The 21952-nt window shown below is 34.3% G+C and overlaps 2 protein-coding genes across 3 annotated transcripts; one reads left to right on the forward strand and one right to left on the reverse strand.

The window, feature by feature from the left end:
• Window positions 1-3037: 3037 nt before the first annotated feature.
• LOC117574504 (bifunctional phosphoribosylaminoimidazole carboxylase/phosphoribosylaminoimidazole succinocarboxamide synthetase) lies at window positions 3038-7310 on the reverse strand. 2 transcript variants are annotated; one of them, XM_034258359.2, is made up of 5 exons: window positions 7100-7310; window positions 6818-7033; window positions 6591-6735; window positions 4040-4152; window positions 3038-3965 (listed from the first exon to the last, which is right to left on the reverse strand). In XM_034258359.2, the coding sequence occupies exons 1-5, from the start codon at window positions 7149-7151 to the stop codon at window positions 3163-3165; spliced, it is 1329 nt and encodes a 442-aa protein (XP_034114250.1). In that variant the 5' UTR covers window positions 7152-7310; the 3' UTR covers window positions 3038-3162. The 2 variants fall into 2 exon arrangements, with proteins under 2 accessions (XP_034114250.1, XP_034114257.1); XM_034258366.2 differs by having other exon boundaries at window positions 6818-7021; window positions 7100-7309.
• Window positions 7311-8746: 1436 nt separating this feature from the next.
• Window positions 8747-19799, forward strand: LOC117576845 (1-acyl-sn-glycerol-3-phosphate acyltransferase alpha). Its single transcript, XM_034261939.2, has 4 exons — window positions 8747-8925; window positions 11693-12075; window positions 18884-19017; window positions 19095-19799. The coding sequence occupies exons 2-4, from the start codon at window positions 11894-11896 to the stop codon at window positions 19766-19768; spliced, it is 990 nt and encodes a 329-aa protein (XP_034117830.1). The 5' UTR covers window positions 8747-8925; window positions 11693-11893; the 3' UTR covers window positions 19769-19799.
• The last annotated feature ends 2153 nt before the right edge of the window (window positions 19800-21952 follow it).

Here is a 21952-nt window from a genome sequence, read left to right on the forward strand (position 1 = left end):
GTTAGTAAATAATTTAAAAATTGTTGAATATTTGCATTTCATCTTTCCTTTTAGTTTGTAAATAATTTCTTGAGTAAAACTCAATTACAGGGTATCAAGCAGTTGAGCACACTCTGAAGCATACTTGTTATTATTGTTATGGATGTGTTTTTGTTGTGCTAAAGTATGATTAATTGATCAGAGGTTATGCAGCGCACTTTAACACATTTTACATGCTGTTCTTTCCCCTCCCATTCCCATTCCCATTCCATCCCGTTCCATTCCATACCATCCCATTCCATTTCTGGAAGCCATTCCACGGTCTAGTATTTGATAACATGCCAAGCACAGTTAATTTGGCTGCAACAACTCAACACAACTCTTGCCACAGCCTGTCTCCAATTGCATCTCCAGTTGCAGCGCGTTGTGTTGCGTGGGGAGTGGGGGGGGGGGGAGGCAGCAGGACGAAACAGACGAAGGAGAGAAAGAGAGAGCAGCTGCCTCCGCTGATATAAGCTGGCAAATGTTGGAATGCGAAACCTTTTGCGAAAGCAGAGCCTTCTTCTTCTTCTTCTTCTCCTCCTTCTTCATCTTCTTCTTCTTCATGTGGAGTGAGGGCGACATGTGGCACACAAACACAAACACAAAACGCACATCATGAGAGCGAAACTGCAAAATGCAACTTGAGCATCATAATTCAATTCAAACTGCTTCACAGATAAATGCATACAGAGAGAGGAAGAGTGAGAGAGAGAGTGAGTGAGAGAGACAGAAACAGAGAGATAGAGATAGAGAAATCTACATGCAAATATGCACAGAAATCTTTTAATGAAGCATTTTCGGCTTTGGCTCTATAATTATTTTAATTCTCAAAGCTGCAATCGAATTATGCATAAATATGAAATATGTTGTGCATAAACAATGCCATATTCAATTACCATGGAAGAGCGCATTCCCGTTGAGCATGCTAGACACCGAGATACTTCATTTCACCTCAGCGAATTTAACAAATAAACTATTTCATATTTCATTCCAGCTCTGCTAACAATTAATAATTTCTTCAAATTAAATATTGAATTGAAATTTAAAATATAAATAAATAACTATAATAAAAATGTACTATAAATAACTATAAAATTATATACTATAAATAAATAACTAAATAATTCGTAAATAAAATTAAAAAAATATCAAAATAAATTTATTACTCAAAATATCACAACTATAGTAAATAGTTTTTTTTTGTCTCTCTACTTTTATTTACAATCTGTCTATATTAACAATAAGTAAATTGTATAAATAATATAATAATAATAATAACAATAACAATAATAATAATAATAATAATAATAATAATAATAATAATAATAATAATAATAATAATAATAATAATAATAATAATAATAATAATAATAATAATAATAATAATAATAATAATAATAATAATAATAATAATAATAATAATAATAATAATAATAATAATAATAATAATAATAATAATAATAATAATAATAATAATAATAATAATAATAATAATAATAATAATAATAAATTCACAGAAATAGCAGTTATCCAATGAGTTCTGCTATTATAAATAACATATTTTCTGTTGCTTGAATTTATCTCTCAGGGAGATCTAGTAAATAATAGTTTACATATGAAAACAATATGAAAATATCACAAATTATAAGAATGTTGCTCTGATCTTTTAAAATCAGTTCTACTAAACTATTCAGTGTAAATTAAAAACGATAAAATATATATAATCAAAGATAGTAATATCAAAAAGGGAAATCTAGTTGATGGGTAGAATAAAACTACTATATAGAAAATATACTTGCAAATTGCAATGAAATCAAGAGATCATTAAATTACGCATTAACAGAATAGAACAAATCTAAAATAAAACCATTATGTAGGTTTGTTTCTGTCCTACTGCTATTTCAAAGTTCACAGTATGTTATGTTCGTGGGGATCAACAATCTTCTCAATTATAGATAATATATAGTATGTGTACATATATCAATTATGCGATAATATCACTTCCACTACCTATTTATGTATTTATTTATAATTTATAATTTTCTTTCTTTATAATTTTTAAAAATTTGTTTGCAGTCGGATAAAAATTGTTGAAGTTTATAAATAATTCTTTTGTATGAGGAAAAACGCCTGATATGGTATATTTTGAATGTAATACTTTATCAATATACTAAATGTAGCATTTGGTATATTTGTTGGTATATTGCTACGGTATATTTGAAGAATAATACTGCATTGTTATGTTTATTCACAGACATTAGACTTCTTAATTGTATAAATGCATGTATTAAATATATATATTATAAAAATTCCATTCCATTTCAGGTGTGTTACAAACATTATCCCTACGCTGTCATACCCTTCAAATCTAAATTCGAGTATAGCTTAAAATGCCATTGAATTCTATTGCATTGTTTTAGCATTTTGTCTAAGCCGCTTAAAAGTATGCTATGGAAATTAGCCAAGACACAAACCCAAATGCAGAGCAGCCAGCAATGAAATAAAAAAAAACAAGGTACAGTCGAGTGTGCTCGATACTACTACCGCTACCCATTTTGAATATAAGCAAAATATTCTGTTATTATTTTCAAAATATACCGAAAATACTACAAAAATACTAAAAAATATATACCAAACGGTATATTTGTTATATCGATATAGTACCACATTCAAAATATACCATATGCGGCACAACATACCAGATTGTCGGCCAAACAAAAGTATTTCTTTAATGGCTTCTACAATTTGCGAGGGCGGAAGTGGGCGTGTCCCAAAAAAACTTAATTTATGTGTAACAAATGCCGTCGAAAAAAATTATAGTTCTATCTCTTATAGTCTCTGAGATCTAGCTGTTCATACGGACAGACAGACAGACGGACAGACACACAGACGGACATGGCTAGATCGTCTCGGCTATTGATGCTGATCAAGAGTATATATACTTTATAGGGTCGGAGATGCCTCTTTCTTATAATACCCTTCTACCCCATGGGTAGCGGGTATAAAAAAAAACAAGTTATTTATATTTTATATAAAACTGTATTAGTGTCATGCTTCAGCAATAATAAAGATTATAAAATTAGTAAAAAAAAAATAATAATAAAATAAAAAAAAGGTGTGTGTGTGATGGCAAATATGTTCTTAGGCAGTGCGAACGCCGCGCAACTCTTTGTCGGCCTTCTTGAGGGTGACAAAGTTGTTGAGCTGCTTGACGCGCAGCTTCGACCAGACCATAAAGTTGCTGAGACCCAGAATGGTGGCGGCATGGAGCGCTGCGCCCTCCGGATAGAGGACAGTGGCACAGCCCAAGCCCGAAGGCAGATTCAAGCTGGACCACGCATCCACTTGCATGTTATCGGACTTCACGGGCGGACAATTGATCACCGGATAGTTGGTGTTGCCCGAGACAACGGGCCCGAGGCCATTGGAGCGTCCAGCGACAGCGATAAAGATCAGATTGCTCAACACCGATTCGTATTCGCGGACAATGCGCAACGTCTCCTCGGGTCCCTTGTGTGCCGACGTCACACGCAACTCGACATTGAGTCCCAACGATCGGCAACTCGTTGCGATCTTCTCGCTGTGCGATGTATCCGATGCACTGCCCATGAGGACAACAACCAAATGATCCTTTCGCGGCATAATGTCGGCCAACTGTTCGGCCACCCAGATGAAATTGCGCTTGACCGCATCGAGATCGGTGCTGGTCACCGTTGTCAGATTGCGATACACTTGCTTGTCGACCATCAAACGTTTGTCACCAGCGGGCCACAGACGCCACGAGTCGGAATCAATGATGTCGGCCAACAGAATGTTGCCATCGGCATCCACACCGAACTCCACCTTCATGTCGATCAGTGCGCAATTCTTTGTCTGCCAGGCGCGTTCCAATATCTCGAATACCAACAACGTTGTGCGTCTCATGATGTCCACCTCATCCTGACCTGTGATGAAACATAAATGTTAAAAAAAAAGTTCTGGATTTGTCTGAACATATTTCTGTGTCTTCTCCAATTACCAATTACGAGGCCGTTGAGTTCGAACTTGGCCGAAATGATTTGCTCGTCGCTCCACTGAGGATCGTGATTGGCGTCGTCCTTGAAGAACGTCTCCTGCTTCGGTGGCGAGAATCTGCAAAGAAACATTCAAAGTTGTTCTACATTTAAGGAATTTCGAATTGCAAAAACTATAACTAAAATACTAAAAGTATTTAAAATATAATTTCATACTATCGATAGTGTCAGAACATTATTGATTAAAGTTACAGTAAAATGCTATACAAATTTAAAACATAATTCGTTACTATCGATAGTGTGAGAACAAGAGATAATACCTGCAATTATTGTATATTATTGATTAAAGTTACAGTAATATGCTATACAAGTTTAAAACATAATTTGTTACAACTGATAATAGTTATTATTTTCTATGAATACTATCGATTAAAGTTACAGTAATATGCTACAAATATTTAAAATATATCTCGATACTATCGATAGTGCCAGAACTATCGGTAATATTTGTAATTATTATATGAATACTATCGATTAAAGTAACAGTAATATGCCATAAATATTTGAAATATAATACGTTACTATCGAAAGTGCCAGAACTATCCATAATCACCATCAAAAATCTTGCTACAATATTTATATTTAATCATTTAAATTACTGGTTCAGAAATTCTTGGTAATAGATGAGGAAAAGAACATGACAAGAGTTAATAGACTGGCATATACTATTGATAGTCAAGATTTAAAAAGCTTTAAATACAATACCTCATTACAAAATTAGCAACTATTTTAATAGAATGCTTTTGAAGTAAATAAAAAACATTAAAAGAAAATGAAAACAAAATATTAATTGTTTAAAATGTTATATACATAACTGTAAGATAATCTACGTTATCTAAATTATTGTTATTTTATTACTCAAATGGACTAACTTTTAGTTAATTAAATAAACTTCCACATGATTATAATTAGCTGCTGATAAAGCCAAATTTTGCAAAGCATTTATACAGATGTTTGTAATTATTAATCATGTATGTAATGAAAAGGATGTTTTTTTTATTTGAATCTAATGTTTTGGTTAGTTTAAATACAATTAACCTTAGAAAACTATACGATAAAGTGTAATATGCTGCAGCGAGCAGAAATCTTAAAGAAATTTTTACCTATGTACTATTGATGTAACACATATTAAAAAAGTGATAATACCTAGAATTCTTTAAAAATTAGTTAGTTTCTTAATTTTAAATTACAAAGTAATTTTTAGTTCAAATATAAAAAAAAAATCAACTAATTTTAGAAAAAGTTGAATATTAAATATAACCTCTTTCGAAAATGTTGAGGTTTTAGAATGAGTGATAGTAATGATGTAAAGAGAGGAGGAAGGTAAAATTTTTTGAGTGAATTAATTAATAAATTTCAGAAAAAATTCACCCAATTTTAAAATTACAAAAATTGTTCTTGTAAATAAAAGTAAATTTTACATAAAGTTCGCTAGTGAATTTCTAGATTTATTAAAAAAATAGGTGAAATTTGAAAAAAAAAATTAATGAATTTAAGAAAAATTTCATTACATTTTGAGTTCAAACTTTTAGGAAATAAATTTGAGAAAAACGTTAAAATTAATGTTTATATTCTACGCATATTAAAAGAATAGGGGAAATTTGAATAAAAATTTAATGAATTCAAAGAAAAAGTAATTTAAATTTCAAATTTATATTGTTAAGAAATAAATTCAAAAGAAAAACACATTTAAATTTGTGTTTGTATATTATTCTAGATTTATTAAAACGGGGGAAAGTTGAATAAAAATGTAATGAATTTAGGAAAATGTAAATAAAATTTCGCCTTTACATTTTTAGGAAATAAATTCGAAAAAAAAAACATTTAAAAAAATAAATATTTAAATATTATATTATATATATATACTCCTGATTTATTAAAAAAATAGGGGAAAGTTGAATAAAAATTTAATGAATTTAGAAAAATGTAGATTAAGTTTCGGGTTTAAATTTTTAAGAAATATATTCGAAAAAAAAATATTTAAATTTTATATTTCAGATTTTTTAAAAATTAGGGGAAAGTTTAATAAAAATTGAATAAAGTTACGAATTAAATTAGTTTAAATTAAATTTCGGGTTCCAATAAGAAATAAATTCGATGAAAACCATATTTAAAATAAGATAAATCAATATTTAAATAAGAAATCTATCTGAGCAAAAGGTTGAATTCTAGTTTGAATTAAGAGGATGAGGAGGTGGAAGTTGAAAAGTTTTTGACAATTGAAGCGAATTGCGGAATTTTTGCACAGAATATTATTGCGGTGTCGTGGTTTCTTATCACCGCATCACCGCATCAACGACCTGAATGCACAGCGCGCATCAATTGATATTGAATTTGTTTACGGCAACAGGAACATTTGGTGAAAGGGACGGGAGAGGGGGGTTGCATTGATAAGATGCACTTGTGTGAGTGTGTGTCGCACATGCAGCAGAGTGCAGCTCACAGTTAGTTGATGAGGATGAGTTGAGTGATAACCCCAAGTGGAATGCTACTGACCTGTAACCCTCGGGCACGCCCACATTGCGCTTGAGGAAGGAGCCGGTTGCCAGGCGACGTGTAACCCATTCAATTGGTATCATTGTGCATTTGCGGGCAATGAAAGACTTCGAACCGCAAGATTTCACATAGGCGGTGCGTACGCCTAAGCGAGATAGATATATGTAAATACATACATACATATAATGAAAACAGTTTAAATTCACATATTCTCAAAAGCAACTTACCCGCCTCGTTGAGCAACCGAAATACCTGGTAATTGGTTGTATTCGAGATCTCGGCCTTGCCGGCCAAATCGTGAGCCTTCACACCATCGCCAGCTGTGATGCGATCCTTGCTGAGCAGCAGACAGAGGCCAGGATGTTCGGGTAGATCGTAGACTTGTTTCGTTTTGCCCTCGATCAGCACATTGCCCAGCTTGTAGCCCTCAACTGTAGATGGCGCTGTTGTTAATCCACATGCGCTAAATGGCACACAAATACAAATTCAACTGCAACAACAACACTTACTTGATGTCAACGTTGGTTTTATTGGTTGTGTGGTTTTCGCTGTGGCTGACATTGTTGTGTGGATTCTGTTTTCAGTCGTCGCTAAATTAGCTTCAATTTACAATTTGCGTGGTCTCACGTGTTGTCCGTGTTTTGCTCGATACTCACAGCAAAATTATTGAGTACTTCTCCAAGTTAAAGCTCCAAGCCAACTGTGTGCTCGCAAACGATTAGCCGACGATTTTATGTGCTGATGTTTGGGAATTGCTTATCGCGCTACACCAACACACACACACACACACGCTCACACATCGTCTCGATCTCTCGACTTGACTGCTAGCAAGAACGAGTGTGAGAACGAGACAGCGCTATTAACAGCAGAACGTTACTGTTGACATTCAAATGCTGCTTGGCACGGCGTCAAGTCGTCGCATGTCACAATAAAAAGAAAGGTTGTGAGCTCACTTAACCACTTAACATTTTTATGTTAAGCTGTCTGTCGACTGTTAACTGTCTGCTGCATACAATATTGAAATGCAATTACTTACAGTTTGTAAGAATAACAAATTTGTATTATTGTTGTTTGTTATTTGCTTTTGCAATCAATGTTACCTACATTTGCAGACTTTGTTAAGGTTCAAATTACTGCATTATGTAAACAATTTCGTAATACGATTTATTTACACCGATCTAATGGAAGTGTGTGGAAATTGCATTTACCATTGCACTGAGCGCTTTAGACGTCCGGCATTTGCCAACATCTCAGAGATTAATCCAGATTATGTGCGCGTCATCATTTACAATATGTATGTATGTATGTGTGTACTTTTGAAAACAAAAATATTTTTGTTATTTTTTTGCTACACGTTTTCCGCATCTCGAGGACAGGGATTGTCGTCAGGGCGAGAGGGGAGTAAGAGACAGTATTCTGTGATTCTCTGGTTGCCAAGTGCAAGCAAGCGAAAAGAAAGGCTAAGTTATTGGACAACTGGCAAATTGTTTTTATATGCTCAATGTGAGAACAAACATACACTCATGTTACGATTCGCTTTAGCAATATTTGCTTGCATAGCAATCTATACATCTATAATTTTAAGAAGTGATTGGAGTAAACAAACTATTGATAAACAAGCAAAATTCATGAGTCACACTTTATTTGTGTTTCCTTTCATTATTTGAATTGCGCGCTAGCACTTAGCGGAGACAAGAACCATTTAATCAAAGCCACAATAATGTTATCGATAACTGCGGTGCATTTGCTATTGCATCACTATGTAAAGTGCACATTTCATAAGGAATTTAACAGCGCCCTTTGAGTTAACATTAAGACCAATGTTATTGCGCTTGCGAATCTTAAACTTGCTATCAATTAAGAAACAAAACTTTACTTTTGATTGGAAATTTGTAAACAGAATTCCTATTGGAAAAATACCAAATGTACTTTATAAGTATTTTTCGCCGTCTGCTGTCATTTATCAACAACGCGTTTGGTTTTTTTTGTGTAAAATACCAAATAAGCAAGCTGTTCAAAATGACGCGCCATTCAAACACCGTTTGCAAATATACCACGTGCAAAGTGTGACCAGTCCACATTTAGTGGGCTTGGCGATAAAGCGTACATTTTGGATTATTAAGCTGCGGTCACGTTGGCGGTAGGAAGACAAATTGTTGTTGTTTTTTTTAGCCGTCCGTCGCAGAGCAAGCACCGTCGGTAACGGAAATTCTTGTTAACATTTTTCGCGCTTTACGTTCTGTACGGCGCCCGGTCGTCGTCGTCGTCGCCGTTGCTGCCTCCCCGAACATCGACAAGCGCAGCGGCGTCGCATCAAGCACACACAAAAAAAAACGTAATCCCTTTTATTATTTTAGCGCAAAAGAGAGCAAGAAAAGCAAGCAAAAAAAGAACCAAAACGAAACTAATAAGAAGAAAGGCAAAGAAAAACGCTGCATGCTTTTCTTATTGTTGTTGTTGTGCTTTTCAGTTGAACTAAATTTGATGCGTCGCGTCGTCGTTGTCATTTAAGCTTGGCTGGCGCGCTTTGTTATTGTTGGTTGTCTGTCGTCTGTCAATTGTATTATATTAAAATTACTTTACTTAATTCTGTGTATTTTATGCGCCTCCCTCTCACTCTCTCTCTTTCTGTGTACGTGCGGGTGTGTGTGTGTGGAAGTGTTTGTTGTTTGTGTGTTGTCCCGGCTGCGAAAGTCAGAAGCCGCAGCATAAAGAATCTGTCGCAATTGCAAGAACAACAGAAGAAGATACAAAGAATGCAGAAAAGACGAAAGCAAAGCAAATAACAAGAACAATTGTTTTGCTAATTATTTTTATTTTTTTTTTTGTGCGGTGTTCTCAATTAATTTTTTTGCTTTGTTGTGGTTGTTATCCTTATAGCGTACGCACTCTCTTGTTCTCTTGCTTTCGCTCTCTCAGCCGCCTCTCTCACCAGCTGCGCGTGTGTCTGTGTGTGTGTGTGTGTTGTGTGTCGTTGCCTTTTGTTGTTGCTGTGTTCTGTGTGCCAAATGCAACCCCTCTGCTTAGTTGTTGTTCTTGTTCTTACAACATTTTTTGGCTTACAGTTATCCTGCTGTAAGTTCGCGTGCGTTCGTGCGTGTGTGTGTATGTATGCGTGTATTTACATTTGTAGGCGTGAACAGCATGCACAAATAAATATGAATTTTAAGATTTAAAGTTGAATCGTTGGTTTGTAAGCGGATTCTAGATTGCAAATTGTGTGTGTCTGTGTGTGTGTGTATGGAGAGGGGGTCATCGCCCAAACCGGCGTCGTGCGTCGTGAAGGCGCCGCAAACTAAACTCATAAATTTTACAATAGCAGCAGCAGCTGCCATGCAAATCTGCAAGTGTTCTTCGTGGTTCTTATTCTCTGTCTCTCTCCCCCTCCCCATCCCACAAGTCAATATTCGTATGAGGTGCGCGTTTTTTATACCCTGTAATATAGTAGGGTATCATAGCTCAGTGACAAGCGAAACTGATAAAGGAAAATAAGGATTATCTTTTTTTATAAATTTGGTGAACTAATTTCTTCTTTTTGGCGAACTATCCATAATGGTAATCCGTAATAAAAATAATTATTTCAAGTAAGTCAATAAGTTTTAGACCACAAGCAGTATTTTCATGGAAAATGAGGAATAACTTTTTTCTAAATGCTATGGAAATGATTAATGTTTTCTTCTTGGTGAAATATCCATAATGAAAATAATAATTCCATTTACTTGCTTTCCTTTTTCAAGTATTTCAAATTATATTATTAAAAATTAAATAGCTAAAAGGCAGCAGACATAAAAACTTACTTCAAATAACTTCATTATAAATTTTAGAAAATTCTAATTTCTATTTCTATTGTCCGATTTTTGGGCTTATTACCATCAAACCCTGCAACTTTACCTTTATTGACTATTTATATATTTGTAATATATATAAATAATAACTGTATGGTTCCTGAATAATAATGAATCCAAATAATTCGAGAAACATTATCGAGTTGAATTCGTTTGCTAAATTGTTTAGATCACTTCTAAGTTGCGGGTATTTAAGAACCGAGCTTACTTCAATGCAGTTAGTTGTCTCATTTATTCTAGTTCTTCTTTAGCCAACCAATTCGTAGAATGTAGCATTGCATACTTTTTGGGGCACACATAAAGTTCTTTGACTGCAAACACAGTGTTGACGCCTTCCACACTTCCTGTTACCCTATTAATTATATGTGTTGTGTGGATAGTACAATTCACGATACCAAAACAAATTTTTTCTTCCCTTGGGAATAATTTGGATACTCCTCCATTCAAGGCTTTTTATGGTTTTTTGAGCATTGCTCACTTAGTTGACAATTGAATCTTCCGTAAACTGGATTCGACTAGAATGTAGAGTAAAGTCCAAAGAAATCATCTTTGCGCAGCTAATCGATAAAAAAGAAATGGGGCATGGCAACTATTTAATACATTTCGAGAAGTGTATTGATATTAAATAGTATTGAGTGTGTAATAATCATAATCATTAACATTTATGATCGACTATTAATCAAAGTCGCACTATCGTTGTGGGATCGCATATCGCATCGTAGGGTATTCCAATTAATAAAATACTCCAATTCTTCAATTATGTCGCCCTCATAAAGAATACATATGTATGCATGTGTGTGTGTGTGTATAACATGCCAAGTTTGTTGTTGATTGTTGGTTTGTTTTGCTTTACTTTGCTTTGCTTTGGGTTGTTAATTTAAATTGATTTTTGTTGTTGTTGTTGTTGTTGTCGTTGTTGTTATTGTGTTCTGCATGCACACACATGAGTTGCAGCAGTCGCCAAATAACAATCGCAGCAGAGGGCAAAGCATACGCCGCATAACGCACGCAAAGCCACCTCCCACAACTGCATTGACCCTCCCCCTTCCACCCAACACATTGTCCACTCACACACTAAGAAAGAAAGAGCGAGAGAGAGAGAGAGACACCGCTGTCCACTTAAATGTGACAACAATCAGAATGGAACACTGCTTGCCATGATTTGTGGTTGACTAACACACACACACACACAAACACGCCACTCATACATAAGCTTATGTGATTTTAACTTTCTTTTCGCCTTTTGCTTCATTGCAGCTTAACATACACACACAAACAACAATACATATATAGATAATTACAAGAAGACTGCACCGTTCTGCCTTAAGCGTCGACGTCAGCAGAGAGAGAGAGAGGAGAGCCAGAGCAGCGAACAAGCAGTGCAAAGCAGTGCAAACAACACGACGGAGAAAACTAAAAAAAAAATCACACTATTGAAAGCCAAAGCAATTCATCATAATGAGCTCGTACATCGAACTGTTGGGATTGTTTGTGCTGCTCATGCTGCCCTTCTTGTACGAGACGAATCACATATTCCGCTACTACTTCAAATTCCTCATCTATTATGGGATCGTATCGTTTAATTCGATCATATTAATACCGGCTTTCCTCACACGCCCCTGTGATGTGCGCAATTTACTGTGAGTATTAAAAACACATTCAACAACAATTAAACAAAACACCGAAAAATTGCAAACAAACAAACAAAAAAAAAGTCAAGTGCCATAACAAATATATCAAATATATATTTATAGCTAGCAATTGCATTCATAAACGAACACTTTCGAAATCAGTCAAAAGAATTCATAAACTTAATTATATTATACAAGACCGCTGACTTATCTCTACACCCTCTATTAGCCATATAATGTATCCGTATCGTATCGTTTGCCGGGTCGGTCGGTCGTTATAAGTATATACTATATACATATGTATGTGTACATATATTGAGAAATCGATAGGCCCTCGCTTTGTGTTATTATTATGGTTCTTGTTTGCTCTCTTGCGGTTGTCGTTCTTGTTCTTGTTCTTGCTCTTGTTTGTAGCCAAGTTAAATCCCATAACCGCACCTCAAGGGTAGCCTCCTCTATTTGACTAACTTTGATTGCTTATCAAAATGAATATATAAAACTTGAAGTCCATCAACTTAATACTTTGATTACTCTCCTTCTCCCCCCCCCCAAACGACCTTTAGACTGTTTGTCGTCTAAGTGGCGAGGCAAAAAATTACTCGCTCAAGTGCTTCCCCCCACTTTACCTTAGAATCTGTTGATAGTCACAGTTAAATTGCGATAAAGACAACTAGTTAATCACATGTTAGGATAGCAGCTAATTAGTTGTATTGTCCTAATAACTCTCTTTCGGTATTCTCCCAAACAATTCGAAGTATGTAGGTAATTACTATTCTATTCTAATTTCGAATATTTCTTTGGTAACATGTCAACGGTGTATTCCCTTGTCGATTGTTGAACGAGTTTAGTCCTTCGAAATTATATTTCCTTTGTTCTGTATTTATTTGTATTCAAAATAATGATTGTATGATTTCTTATCTCTGGATCTGATTGCCAAATTTGTAAAATATTCGAAAAGTATTATGTATTATTTTAAATCAGGAATACGTTTAAGCTAATTCGTAAACTAAAACAAACCTCTATTTTAATTGTAGTTATTTGTATTTTTAGGACAGTTGTTTAATATTTATATACTAGAGACGCGTTTCTTTGTTATGTAGAATAATAACTATGATTCTTGAAGATTTAATTACGAATAGATAACATTTGTAAAAGTTTTGAAAATCCAATTTTAAGTGCTTTGGTTGAGAATTCGGTATATTTCGTACATTATGGTATAATTTTAATGTATTAGTATATCGATATACAAATTATAGAATTCAATTTATTTCAGTATTATTTCGGTATATTAACACGGTATATTTTTTATTAAAACAAGTAGTTCATTCATGTATATTTCATACTTTACGGTATATTTGTAATGTATTAGTATATCGATATAGCAATTATAGTACTCAGTTTAATATTATTTTGATATATTAATACGGTATATTTTTATTGAAAAAATGGTAGACTTGTTCATGCATATTTCGCGTTGTTTGGTATATTTCTAGGGTATCGATATACCAATTATAGCATTCAGTATATTTAATCATTATTTTGGTATATTAATATGGTATATTTCTATTAAAAATATATAACTAATTCACGTCTATCACTTTATGGTATATTTTTAATATATTAGTATATCGATATACCAATTACAGCACTCAGTTTTGTATTATTTTGATATATTTATACGGTATATTTTATGAATTGAAAAAATGGGTAGCCCGTATCTCCTTTTAAACTTGTTCATGCATATTTCGCATTGTTTGGTATATATTTATAATGTATCGATATACCAATTATAACAATTATAGCATTCAGTATATTTTATCATTATTTTGGTGTATTAATACGGTATATTTCTATTAAAAATATATATGTATTTCATTCATGTATATTTCATACTTTATGGTATATTTTTAATGTATTAGTATATCGATATACCAATTATAGCATCCAGTATATTTTATCATTATTTTGGTATATTAATACGATATATTTCTATTAAAAATATATAGCTAATTCATGTCTATCACTTTATGGTATATTTTTAATATATTAGTATATCGATATACCAATTACAGCACTCAGTTTAGTATTATTTTGATATATTTATACGGTATATTTTATGAATTGAAAAAATGGGTAGCCCGTATCTCCTTTTAAACTTGTTCATGCATATTTCGCGTTGTTTGGTATATATTTATAATGTATCGATATACCAATTATAACAATTATAGCATTCAGTATATTTTATCATTATTTTGGTGTATTAATACGGTATATTTCTATTAAAAATATATAGCTCATTCATGTCTATCACATTATGGTATATTTTCAATGTATTAGTATATTGATGTACTACATAATTATGGCACTCAGTTTATTTTAGCATTATTTTGATATATTAATATGGTATTTTTTTAATGAAAATGGGTAGCGTATCTCTTTTTTTACTTGTTCATGTAAAAGAAGATGAATTAGTTGAGCATTTGAAGCTACAAAACCTGTAGTGTTATCCATTTCTTTCAACAGATCATGTCCAACTATAGTCTCACTGTCTTTTCTGTCAATGAAACCTTTAAATATCCAATAACCATTTCAATGACACAGATCGTCGGATAGTGATATCAATACTTCCCCCAAAAACTCTATTTCCTTGACGACACTTCAATTAGTAACGCGACGCACTTCAATTTGCGTCAATCTGTCAGTCATTGGTTTTCTTTCACCACCCAAATGCTTATCAACCTTGATGGCCCTTTGGTCACCCTCCTGGGGGTTGGACTAACTAACCCCATCAATATTAACGAAGTTCATGAAAAAACCAATGAAACATTTGGACACCTGCAGCACAAATTATTGAGGGGTTATCGAATTGAATTGAATTGGTAACCTCTTCAGCATTTCGGTTCTGTTTGTTGACCACGCTTTGTATACTATGCTGTAAACATTGAAGGACGCTTTTCGTAATGCACTTACTTGCTGGTGCAATTGACACGTGTCGACCCTGCAAAGGCGTTGACTACTATTCTTCTCAGGTTCTCTGACTACGTGTTTTTTTTTTTTTTTTTGGCCCCGGCAAACGTGTCGTGTGTGCACGCTAATACCAATTGGCCAAGGTTCGTGTTTCGCAGGAGGTGCCACATTGTGTCACACTCTTCAGTTCTTTAGTTCTTCAGTTTACACCGACAGCCGAAAAAATCAGCAGCTAAATTGGGTGGTAAAACCGGGTGACGATGTTAGTCAGCTCAGCATATAGATTACTCATTTAAGCCTATAAATTTGTAAAGTTGTTTATTAAACTATCCATATTGCATTGAAGGTCTTTCAAAGACCTTCGCTGTAAATCGATAAATTGGATTTGCACAAGCAAATTTCAAGGATATGTCTTTAACCTTGGCTTACCGATTTGGTTTCATTCTTACCATCGATCTTTAGCTCAAAGAGGAACTCAAATATTGACTTCTCATATTTTAAATAAATCTACAATCTTGGTGAATTTACTTTGTGTTAATGAAAAGACTACCTTATCAAATGAAGTAATAAAACGAAGCAATTCTGCCCTAATACAATGCAAATAAGTGAAAGTTAGTAGCTATGTACATTCATTTATTATTTCTCATTACATTATTTCGCTATAAATTTTACGGTATTTCCTTCCTTTTTATACCCGCTACCCATTGGGTAGAACAGTATTATACTTTTGTGCCTCTATGATACAGGCAGGAGGCATCTCCGAACCTATAAAGTATATATATTCTTAATCAGGGTCAACAGCCGAGAGTATGTAGCCGTGTCCGTCTGTCTGTCTGTCCGTATAAACACCTAGATCTTAGGAACTATAAGAGCTAGAGCTATGATTCTTTTTCAACAGCACTTGTTAAGTTTGAATGCAGATCATTTGTTTTAAATTTTTCCACGTCCATTTTCGCCTCCGCAAATCGATAAAAATCGAATAACAAGCGTAATTTTTAAGCAAAGCAATAATACATACAATAATAACTAAAGTCTTTGAGATTCCTGAAAATTTGATTACGATCAGATAAAAATTGTAGAAGTTATTTAATAAATACATTTGCATAGGAAAAACGCCTACTCACTACGGGTCATAGTTGCTTTTGCTGACAGTCTGGTATATTTAGCACTCTATGGTATATCAATATATCAAATATATCTTTTAGCATATTTGTGGTATTTTTTGTATTTTTGCGGCATACTAATTTGGTATATTTTAAAATTAATACCGCACTCTTTGGCTTTTATATGAAATGGATAGAGGGTATTTCACAGTCGAGCACACTCAACTGTAGCTTTTTACATGCTTTATATGGATTTAGATACAATTTTCTCTTCCTATTGATACAACAAGCGATTCCGTTAAATATAATACTGAAAGGAATGCAATGCTTTTCTAATCCATTTTACTAGCATAAAAAAAGATTCCAAAATAATTGGATCTATTCTCTATTTTATTTCTCATCGATCCTACACTGCGAATCTATCAAATAATGAACGGAATGGGAAGAAATATTTCAACAATCAGTCGTAGTACTTTAAAGACTAATTCCATACTTTAACCACTTTTTATGCATTTCTTCACTTTCTTATACGATTTGTAACTATTTCTTAGTTTTCCTTTTCTAATTTATTAGCTCAGAGAAATAGGACTCAAAGGAACATAATGCTGCTCTAATCATACAAGCTATAAATACAAATCTAATACTATGAAATTAGTCATTCAATTCTCTATTAAAGACAATGCACTTCTCGCTTTGTTATGACCCCAACGAAATTACTTATTTAAACTTTGCTCCTTCATATTTGATTATACAATTCCTCTAAACAATCCTCGACTTGTAATCGCAATTGGTTCATAATAATAGTTGTCTTGATGGTTTGCGGTGCATTAGTTGAATGGTTAAATCGATTGTCTGTCTCTTAGCCGTCACATGCCTCAACTTGGGCACAGTCATTAAATCCACCTCGACCATAATTGAGCAACCCTCCCCAGACTGTTCAGACTGTCCGTCTGTCTGTCCGTCCGTCTGTCTGTCTGTCTGACCATATGGCGCTACCTCGCGCCCCCTTTTTTGGGGATTGCACAACTAATTGCAAATTGCTCGCACGTGTCACCTGTCGCCATATGCTAAGGTAATCAGAGTCGCCCAACCGTCAGCTAAACAATCAATCTTCCCCCTCTGCTCAAACTCTTCTCCTACCTGTTTCGAGATCTCATTCATAGTATATTTTCGTATGCATTTGCATTTGCGATTCACTGATTGAGTCAGGGTCAGTGTTGGATAAGGCCAGGCGGGAGATAGAACTGTGCCTGTTCCCACTAAACGATCACAGCTGTTGCTTGCCACATGCCACATGCCGCAGGTGCAGGTGCCACACTCAACAACGATCATTGACAGCGAGTGCCAAAAGATATCTATATTTAGATTGTTGCTCTTTGTTGGCTGCAAATGCGCTCAGATTGTGATTCGGTTTTGCCACATTCGGTTGCTGCCTCTAGAGGTTTGCTTCTGCAACATCATTGACAATGAAATGACGATCATGTTCTTCCCAGGTCAGCAAATAATTAATTCTAGTTGACTCTTCTGACTTTCGTTCGAAAGCTTGAAGGTACTCGAGCAGTCCCCATTTCTGAAAGATATTGTCAAAGAACTATTGCTTGGGATCCATCGACAAATCGAGTTTAATAAGTGCACTCCTAATGTGTTAACTTTTTAATACCCGCGAGTGCTTTGAGGCACTTATCATACAATTTGTATTATCTGAAAAACGAGGGGTTTTTAAGTCAGTTGAATTATATGATAAGGCATTTTGTATCCCCTAAATGATGTAAAAAATTTAGTAACAGCAAAAGTTAGAAGGCTCGACTGTAAAATACGTGCAACCCATGTTTATATAAACGTACCGAAAAATGACTAAAATATTTCGATGACTATAGAAATAAACCGATGGAATAGCTATATCGATTCGGCTTTTGATAAAAAACTGTATAGTTTATAGTATAGGAGATGGCTCTTTCTGTCTTTTATATACAATACATTTCCTGTAGACACAACGTTATAATACCCTTCAAATTTTATAAATTATTTGCGACTATACTCAAATTTTTTGAATAGAAGATAGTAAAATATAACATTAATATAACAATATATAAAATATATAATATAATCTATATATCAAATAATGGATACGATTATATTTGATTTATTTTACAAAATTTATAATGAGAAATCTGCATATTTTGAAATACCATCTCATATGTTAAGTTATATTAGTTTGTGTGAAATCTTTCTTTTGATGATCTTCCTCTGTTGTAATATCAATCATTGCTTACCATTCCGTTCAATATTTAATAGGATCGCAGTGTACGATAGATGCGGAATAAAATAGAGAATGTTAGATCCATTCATTTTGGAATTTTGTATATGCTAGTAAAATGAATTAGAAAAGTATTGCATTCCTTTCAGTATTATATTTAATGGGATCGCTTTCTTGTATCAAAACCGTATGAAGCATGGAAGTAAACTACAGATGAGTGTGCTCGACTGTGAAATACCCTCTTTCAATGTTGTATAAAAGCAAAACAGTGCGGTATTAATTTGAAAATATACCAAATTAGTATACCGCGAAAATACACAGACAAATTCACAAATATACCAAAAGTCATATTTGGTATATTGATATTGGAAAAGCTGTCTAGTTAATAGTTAATTCTGAAGACTTTAGAATGCACAGAGTAGAGAAATTTGCTAATGTTACTTTACAATTAATCTCAATAATATATGTAATTGCATATTTTGCTTTGCAGATGGGCGAGCACTTGGTGTCATCGGGTGACAGCGCTGATCGGACTGCGCTGGGAGCTGCGGGGCAAGGAGCACCTCGAGAAGGATCAGGCCTGCATAATCGTGGCCAATCACCAGAGTTCGCTGGATGTGCTGGGTAATTAGTAGTAGTAATTAGTAGATATCGCATTCCAAATGGCAAAACTAACAATTTGAAGTGCTCTTCTTTGGCAGGCATGTTCAACATCTGGCATGTGATGAACAAGTGCACGGTGGTGGCAAAGCGTGAACTCTTCTATGCCTGGCCCTTTGGTCTGGCCGCCTGGCTGGCGGGCTTGATATTCATCGATCGTGTGCGCGGCGAGAAGGCGCGCGATACGTTGAATGCGGTGAATCGTCGGATCAAGAAGCAGCGCATCAAGCTGTGGGTATTCCCGGAGGGGACACGACGCAACACCGGCGAACTGCATCCGTTCAAGAAGGGGGCCTTTCACATGGCCATCGATCAGCAGATACCGATACTGCCGGTCGTCTTCAGCTCATACTGTTCATTCCTCAACGACAAGAAGAAGATCTTGAATGCGGGACGCATTGTGATCACAACGCTGCCGCCGGTTAGCACCGAGGGTCTGACCAAGGACGACATCGACACGCTAATGGATCGTGTCCGCGCTCAGATGACCGAAACGTTTAAGCTCACCTCCGCGGAGATGCTGCAACGCTATAAGCCACACAAGACGCCACCGATATCGTCGCCGCCGATGGTGGTCAATGGAGCCGAAGCCGCTGTGGCTGCTGCTGTGGCGAATAGTTCGGGATACGCGCAGCTGCATGCGGCTGCCTCGTATGAGAGCTACAAGAGCGCCAGCGCCAGTGCCAGTAAAGCGACAATGCTGAAGACGCTGTAGATGCATTCGACAGCTGCGCTGCTGACTAAATGACAAATGCACCTTAACCTTATGACATGTGGTGCACGTATTTTGGCGCGACTGTCCAAAAAACTCTCGAGACTTTATTCGTAGGCAAAACTGCAATGCAAACACACACTCACACACATACCAAAAACAACAACAACAACTAAAATGTAGACAAAACTTTAAGGCACACACTATGCAACAACACAACATTTCGATTTCATTCCCATTGACGAAATTATTATGTTTATTATATGCTAATGATTGAGTTGTAAGGGTCAGCTTATATGTAAAAACGTTGTTTATGTTTGTGATGATTCCCAAGTCAATGGTTTCCTCAACAATTTACATTTTAAATGCCATTTGCTGGCAGAACTATAGTAAAATGTTTTAATTTATGAGTTTAGGAGACATATTGACGGAGCAGAACAATTTAGAAAGTTACAGAAAGATACCCGCTACCCAAATTCAATAAAAATGAAACAAAAGAGTTCGGTATTATACCGCAAAAATACTAATACTAAGATAAAGTATACCGAAATGTGTATTTGGTATATCAATATACTACTACATTCAAAATATACCATAAAGTATACCGAAATGTGTATTTGGTATATCGATATACTACTACATTCAAAATATACCATAAAGTATACCGAAATATGTATTCGGTATATCGATATACTACTACATTCAAAATATACCATAAAGTATACCGAAATGTGTATTCGGTATATCGATATACTACCACATTCAAAATATACCATAGAGTACAAAAAATATACCAAATTGTCAAAGCAGCCCATATCAAATTATTTCTTGGATAACTTCCAAGATTTCTGTCTCATCTCCATGATGGGTAGCGGGTAAAAAAAGAAACACAAAGTTTTCCCTTTGCTATATCAAGTATTAGCATTAAGATCAACAAACACAATGTTGAGGATTCAGTCACATGTAATTTCCATTCATATAGGAGCTACTTATGATCTCCCAAGTTTTGAAACAATTCCAAATTCCTTTTTTTTTTAGTATTATTAACAACCAAATCGTAAGAAACATAACTTTTCAAATTGATGTACGTATTCGTTTTGTTGCATAGTGTTAATGATATGCATAATACTATATAATAAGTATATACCATAATATGTATACAGCACATAAAGCTCTAAACTAAAGTTATAATCAAATATGTATTAGCGAAACATTTCTAACGAATTTCTCCACACAATTCACACAAGAAATTGCAAGAAAAATGTATTTTTATTACTTAGACATACCGAGAAAAAGCAAAGAAACAAAAATCAAAAAAAAGAAAAACGAAAATCTAGAAAAAAAGAGATGTGAAATATGGAAATTGAAACCAAAGCTATGTGAACACACTCTAACTAGCGGGGTTAGGGGTCCAAAAACATGCCCAGAAATGCGCTCAATATCGTTCGATTGTATATAGCCGATAAAATATATTGTATGTGACATCATCTTTTTAGAACTTAACCCAAACAAGAAAACAAAAAAAACTCACATGAAAAAATCATTTTGAAGAGCGCATTATTCACTTGGCCTGCCGATGTTACACTTTTAATTTGTCTATGTATTATTTACCTATAATTAATACTTTTTTTTATTACTATTTTTTTTTGTAGTTTTATTTTGTTGATTGTTCTTTTTTTTTGTGCATCCCAAAATGACTTGAAGAGATTTTAATTACATATGTATATGTATTAATGTATTGTAAACAAGTATATTGTATACCTAAAAGATAATGTTCTAAACTCAATATTGTAAATACGATTCGCGACAGAGAGAAAACGAGACAAAGCGGTACAGAGACAGAGAGAGAGACGGGGATAGAGAGAATGCAAATGAGATGGAGAAACACAGAGTGAGAGAATGAATTTCGCTTTGTTGCAGTTTAGTTTAAAGACAAATCAAAACAATTAAATACTAATATTAAAAATAACTTTTTTTTGCTAATACATATTGTGTTTTATTGATCTATTTTACAAGCTAAGGTAAAAGATTACTTGATGACTTTATTGTACTATCGATAAAGTCGGAGAGAGTTTCATCAACTGGAGACCACAGCGAACTTTGAGGACTTAAATATGAATAAAAAATATAACTATAAAAGGTTTCATTCAGTTCACGATATTGCACTTGAACATTATTTCACATATA

The sequence above is a fragment of the Drosophila albomicans genome, chromosome X (assembly GCF_009650485.2).
Source record: "Drosophila albomicans strain 15112-1751.03 chromosome X, ASM965048v2, whole genome shotgun sequence".
Taxonomy (NCBI): Eukaryota; Metazoa; Arthropoda; class Insecta; order Diptera; family Drosophilidae; genus Drosophila; species Drosophila albomicans.